Source organism: Nannospalax galili, unplaced genomic scaffold (assembly GCF_000622305.1).
Source record: "Nannospalax galili isolate Female #2095 unplaced genomic scaffold, S.galili_v1.0 scaffold329, whole genome shotgun sequence".
Lineage (NCBI taxonomy): Eukaryota > Metazoa > Chordata > Mammalia > Rodentia > Spalacidae > Nannospalax > Nannospalax galili.
In genome coordinates, this window is record NW_008360321.1 from 740,007 (window position 1) to 747,077 (window position 7,071).

The window sequence follows — 7,071 nt, forward strand, 5'->3', positions numbered from 1 at the left end:
CTGGGTTCCCTTCAGAGCTGTGCAAGGAGGTCATGCTCCTCATATGCTCTGCTGCAGATACAGTTGGTGAGTTGTAGAAGGCTTGAGCAACCTGCCTCTGAAGTCTACATCTTCCTCCGTGAGATGAATTCATTTGGGATTTGGGTTATTGGAAATCTTCTCAGGAAATGTGGAGTGATGGCACATTAACATAGGCCACTCATATCCTAGTATAAAATAGAAATCTTCAGTATAGAGAAAATAGAAGGCTAGGTTTGTTTGGGAGAGGCAAGCATAGGTATGTGATATTACATGTCTTTATCTGCAGTTCTCCCCCAACAAAGGAGCTATGAGCTCTCTCTCTCTCCCTCCCCCTCTCTCTCCTTCCTCTTTTTCATTCTTTTTCTCTTTCTCCCTCCCTCTCCCTCTATATATCTTCATTTTCTGCCCTTGGACAAAGATGAAGAAAATGGAGTTTTTTAATATTAAATTTCAATCAACCTGAGCAGTGACTAGTTTTTATAAGCAGAACATAATCAGAATATAGAAAGTCTGCATTAACTGTATATGCTGTGCTCTTTGGAAGTTGTCCTGAAAGGTCCTATGAACAGGAACCACAGGGAGAGAGTCTTTCTGCTCAAACTACAGGGAGTTGAAGGAGAATCTATTCTTTTTGGCTTACTGTCACCCAGTCTGATAGCCCTTGTTTGAGAGGTGTTGAACAGCTAACAGCATGTCACCAAATCACCACTGACCTCTGCAAACTGCCATGGCTTTTTGCCTTTCTCACAGTTGTACTACTAGTAGAGTGAGCCAGCCTGTGGTAACCTGTATTCATATGAAAGTGGACTAGGCTTTTATGACAGGTCAGTCTATCATTACCAGCAGGTTCAGCAAGATGGTAAACAACTCAGTGATGGAATGTGGTACTTTGGGGGCTCATAATTGATGTAGAGCAGAAACATCCCAAAATGGATGCATTCACCATTGATGATATAAAATACCTCTGGCCTAAGGCTGAATCTCAAAGAGAGGCACTTTACAGCCTGGGCATGTCTGTGGACCACATTATTCATGAACTTGAAGTCTACCAGATTCTTCTTATTTCTAGTAATGAACATCATCTTCCCCTTTCTGGCTGCCTTGATTAGGATGGAGACCAACTAGGGATTCCTTGAGCCAAAGTGTCCTGGTGACAGAAAAATAACTCTTTCAACCATCAATTGCCAATAGCTCCTCAGCTAGGATGGGACCCTCTGAGTCCCTCCCACTTCCATTGTAGAATCTTGACTAGCTTGATCTTTGTACAGGTCTTGTGCTACTAAGCACAGCTGCTGTGAGTTCACATGTACAGCAGCCATGCCATGTCCAGAGGACAGCATCTCACAGCTCTTCTCCCCTTCCTCCTGTTCTTACATTCTTTCCTCCCCCTCTTCCATGATGTACATGGCACTTCTGAGGAATCACTGGATAAAAACTTGGTTAAAGTGGCTGTTCTAATATTTTAAAATCTTTGTCATTTTGAGAAAGAAAATGACTACCTCAGCATTTCAATTTATGATAGATTTCATACTTACAAGGTTCCAAACCCAGTTTCTTCACATGTCTCCACTTGCTATACTGTTTCTACTCCTGTTGAGTTCATTTGTCATGTCAGACAACCAAGACCAAGGAAGTGATGGAGGTGGGGCAGTAGTGCCTTCACTTGATCATAAGTGCATTTGTGTAATTCATGCCCCAGATAGACTTGTGGAATTCTTCAGTGTGAATGATTGCTTGCTAGTGTTGTAGGACCCAACACACCTGGCTCCAGGTCTTTAATCCTAGGGAGATGATAATGGCAGCATACCCATGATGAAAGCATGCATTTATTTACTTTAGTGTTGCACTGTATGACTAAACTCATTTTCCTGATATTTTGAAGAGGAAATTTCCCTTTTAAATGCAAGTATTTGCCAGGTCTTGTAGTTTTATTTTCCCTCTCGAGTATTTTTTCTCTTTACTAAATGTGCTGTGCTGCCACCTGTGGCTAAAATAGACCCTACTTGTGGGTGACCTGATTCTGATTGTTTTTTTAAAAATTTCATTTATTATTTTTATTTTATGTGTATGTGTGTATTGCATGCATGTAGGTAAGTGCACCCGTGTCGTGCAATGCCCACGGAGGTCAGAAGAGGCTGTCCGATCCCCTGGGACTGGAGTTACAGACAGTTGTTAGCTGCCGTGTGGGTTCTGGGATTCAAACCCAGGTCTTCTGCAAGAACAACTAGTGTTCTTAACCACTGAGGCATCTCTCCAGCCCCCTGATTCTGATTGTTTATGCTTTAATCTGAGCTTCTGGTTTTATTTTTTAAAACTTAAATTTAGAGACTAGAGCGATGGTTCAGTGGTTAACAGCATGTAACTGCTGTTCCAGAGGATCCGAGTTCAATTCCCAGCATCCATGTCAGGTAGCTCACAGCCCTTTGTAACTACAGTTCCAGGGGATTGGGTGCCTTTTCTGGTCTTCATGGGTACCTACACTCATATGTACACACACACACACACACACACACACACACACACACACCAGAGCCTAAGGTTTGAAATAAATCTTAAAACGTTTTTATTTTTAGCCAGGCATGGTCGTGCATGCCTTTAACCCAGCACTCTGGAGGCAGAGGCAGGCACATCTCTATGAGTTCAAGGCTACAGTCATCTACATATCGAATTCCAGGCCAGGGCTGTATAGTAAGACCCAGTCTCAAAAAACCAGCAACAACAACAACAACACAAATAATGTATACCACTCTTCATTTGTAAAATAAACAGATGGTCACTTAAATTACAAATTATAAAAAAGTGAAAATTATTCATTCTTCAAAACCCAGGGTAAGTCTTGCAATGTGTTTACATATTTACTTCCTATGTTTTCAACGTTATTTCAAGTGTTTGAAACATTCTGTCTCTAACTCATGATTATTTTAAAAAAGCACTTATTTTGTGGAGGTCAGAGGGCAACTTGGTGGACTTGTTTCTCTTTCCATCATTTGGGTCCCATGGTTCAAATTGAGGTCATCAGGCTTGGTGGCAAGCGCCTTAGCACGAAGCCATCTTGCCAGCCCCCACTCATGAATTTTACTTATATATTTTTGCTTGCTTTTTCAGATAGGTTCTCACTCTATAGCCTAGGCAGCCATCAAAGTGTGAGATTACTGTGGACAATCAGAATACCTGGTTATCATAAGCTCTTTATACCATTCCCTCATCCATCTAGGCATTCAACAGATGTTTATTGAGCTTTTACCATGTGTGAGATTGAGGATGCAGTATTGAACAGAGCAGAAAAAATTCCTGTCTTCAGTGAACTTCCCACTCCAGTGGGTGAGAGAGATGCAGGAACAAAACAAATAAGTTAAATAGTAGGCTAGGTGACAGTCACAGAGAAAAAGAAGTTATGGGTACCGGAGAGGGAATGCCAGGGTGGACAGAGCCAGCTTCAGTCAGATCTGACACCTATACAAATGAGAGGGAGTTGCCCATCAAGAAAAGCTCACTGGGCATGGGCACAGGGAAGATCAGGATGAGGGCTTGGAGATGGGAATACATCTTCTCCATCAGGAAGAGTACAGTGGAGGGAAGAACAGGTCCAGGCTCTGAGGTAAGGATGCATCCTGTCCAACAGGAAGAACACACCAGGCATAGGGAAGAGCAGGACCAGGCTCTGAGGTGGGAATGCATCCAATAATCAGGTTGCCTGCCAGGTACTAACCAATTACAGTATTTGTGACAAATGTTTTTTTTTCAAATTGTTTAATTTTCAGTTAAAGAAGTCAAGTATAGAAAATTTATAATTTTGTGAGCCCAATCTATCTTTTTCTTTTGTGATTTCTTTTAAAACTTTGAATTGTGAAATGTATCTTAGATGCAAATACTGAATAAAATGAAAAAAACCTCAAACCAAGCTCAGATTCCTGAAATTACAATATTAGATCAAGAAATAAAATGCTGCCAGAATCTCGAAGGCTTAGTGCTGTTCTCTGCTCCTTGGAGCCCTTATCCCCTATTCCCTACCCCTCCCTTGATTTTATTTGTGGGTTGTAATCCGTCTACATTTACATCTTTAAATAATAGATTGCTTAGTTTTGAAAATTCAAGTGGGTGAACACATAGTTCCCCCTGAAGAAGGCAAATCCCTATCCCCACTGTTAGGGAAATTCCCAGCTGTCCAGCTGCGTCCTTTGTCTTGATATCATCTGGTTTCAGCTGTTCTGGGATTTTACTAAAATGCTCTCAGGGGGTGGGGAGCATGACCTGGGGAACTCTGAGGACTATGGAGTAGGGCCAGTGAAGTAGGCCTGGTTAGTGGCTCCCAGAACTGAGGATGGTTATTTTATCAGGGATGCCTCTATTCATTTAAGTACATCATTTCTTAGCATTCCCACATCCATGAGATGAAAAGGAGATTGGATTCCTGAATGCCCACATGGAGAAGACATGCTTAATCAGCAGGATAGCTACCTGAATATTGTGTAAGAGAGAAATAAATCTCTGCTCAGACGTTATGCATCGTGAGCCTGTCCTTCAGCCCTGTAGCCTACCTTAAATGATATACAGATCCTTGAGGTCTAGAAGAACTATGGCGGAGATGAACTGGTTGCTCTGTATTTTCTATTTCTGACTCCTTATGATGTTTCATGGTCATGCCTGGTATCCAGTTTTCAAAACTAGTTCTAAAAAATACCTTGATAGACTCGGGTGGGTGATTAGTGCCTTAATCTAATCCAGACAATGGAGCGAGGAGGACATGAGGAAATTTGTCACAGCCAAAAGAGGCAATGACAAAATGAGAATGTGACTTACTGAAGAGTAATCAGGATAATACTATGACCAGATTTACATGGTAGAGAATTTATAGAAGGAAGAGTTTATTTGGGCTTATGGATCCAGAGGGTAAGGGTCTATCATGGCAGGAGGCATGCAGGAGGCAGTTGGAACAGAAAATATCTTTGGGAGATTTGTAATAGGACAATCCTTCCCCTATACAAAAACCTGTGGATGCTCAACCCCTTGTTAAAAAGTAGCAGTATTTTCACGTAACCTCTGTGCATCCTTCCATATGCTGCAGGTCATTCCTAGATTGCCTACAGCACCTCAGAAAACATGAGCACTATCTGAACTGCGTTTTGGGGGGAATAATGACAAGAAAAATCTGTATGTTTAGTCCAGATACAACTATTAGAAATCTAGCTACATTTTTTATCTTCAACTGATTGAATCCATGGATGTGGCACCTACACAATTGGAGGGCTGACTACACTCTTCTGAAAATGTATTTATTTATGTGTGTGTGTTTGTGTGCATGAGTATATGTGCGTGTGTGTGTGTGTGTGTGTGTGTGTGTGTGTTGGGGTATGTGCATGCATAGGCAGAAGGGGGTGTTAGGTACCCTTCTCTATCATTCTCTGTCTTATTCCTTTGAGATAGAATCTCTCCCTACAACTGGGGCTCGTGTTTCCTTTGCTAAGCTGGAAGGTAGCAAGCCCCAGTGTTCATCCTGTCTCAGGCCCCCTTGGAGCTGGGGTATAAGCATGTGTGGAATGCCTCACTTGTTACATGGGTCCTGGGACCCAGGTTGTCATGATCCAGCATCAAGTGCTCTTAATCAGTGAACTATATCTTCATTTTTCTTGCCCTGACATTAAAAGTTTTATTTATTTTATGGGTATGACAGTTTTGCCTGCATGTATGTAAGTGTACCATTTGTACACTGTGCCCAGAAGAGAGTGTTGGACTCACGGAACTGAAGTTATGGATGATTCTTAGCCCCCATGTGGGTGCCGGCAACTGAACCTGAGTTCTCTACAAAAGTAGCTAGTCTTCTTAATAGCAGACCCACCTCTCCAGCAATCCCCACCCTGTGCAATATCCTGTTAATGAAGAACAATAAGGAAACAAAATTTCTTCCAAAATTTATTATTACACAATAATATTGTCACAAGGTTTTAACAGAATGGGGAGTTAAACTTGCCATCCTTTTTGAAACCTCAATAATTTAAAAACACGTTAATAAATATGAAACTAGGTTTGAATTTTCACTCTATTCAGCCAAGTCATATACTTTATAAAGGAGGAAATCTTAAATATACATATAGTAAAGCCAGAAATTTTCAATTGATATTTAATTTTACATAGGATTTCTCTAGGCAGACCTGATAATCATACTGTTCCACTTTAAGGACAAGAATAATAAATAGATCCATAAATAACTCATATAAATAAAGCTTTTACCTTTTAAATAATAAAATTTCAGAGTCTTGAACTTTGTCTTCTTTAGAAAGAAACATAATATGGTAGATTATTCAATAAAATGAAATCTTATGCTCCAAAGTTTTCTCAGGACCTACTAGGTACGTAAATAATTTGAAGCCCTTAGAAAAGCAATCAAGAAGCAAATTGGTACTCATTCTAAGCTTCCTCCTTGGGAAGTGGGATGGACAGTTCGGATCCCATCTCCAAACCAGTGTTACTAGCAGAGTCAGTTGCATGAACTGTTTTATGAATCCAAGTGAGTTTGCTGAGAAATACGGCTGGGATTTTGAAGAAGGGAGTTTCATATGGGCTGAGGCTTAGCTGCTCCTGAGAGCCTCAGGTCTGAGCCAAGGCTCTTAGGCCACTTTGCGAACAATGGGTGTAACACAGGTGCAGCCCACAGCCACCATCATCTTCTCCAGCCTGAAAGAAACGGGGCAGTGCTGGGGTTCCCTTCGCAGAACCAGGATCTCTTGCTGGATGGGAACGGAATTCAGGTGGTAGTCCACCTTCCCCTCAGCACTGACACAGCCCAAGTGGCGGCACTTTGCCTCCCAGATCACAGAGGGGTATCTCTCCGGGTCCTCATTGCGGCTGCAAGGGAGACAAAAGCCAGAGGGAAAGTGAATTCCTGGTTAAGTAGGAGGAAAAGTAGGAATGCATGAAGGAAGTTCACAGGAGGGCAAATCCTGAGCATTGCAAAATCTCTACCTAAAGTTAGTCTGAAGAACTTTGGAGAAAACTTGGGCTCCCACCCTCCATCCCTCCCTGCCTCCTACTCTCCCTGCCTCCCTCCCTCCC

The 7,071-nt window shown here is 41.8% G+C and overlaps 1 protein-coding gene across 1 annotated transcript in view; it reads right to left on the reverse strand.

Moving 5' to 3' along the window:
* Window positions 1-6,626: 6,626 nt before the first annotated feature.
* Window positions 6,627-7,071, reverse strand: part of Il17a (interleukin 17A) — a 3,435-nt gene continuing 2,990 nt past the window's right edge. Inside the window, exon 3 of the mRNA XM_008825214.1 lies at window positions 6,627-6,864. Coding sequence (XP_008823436.1) covers window positions 6,627-6,864 — 238 coding nt within the window. The remainder of the gene's footprint in view (window positions 6,865-7,071) is intronic.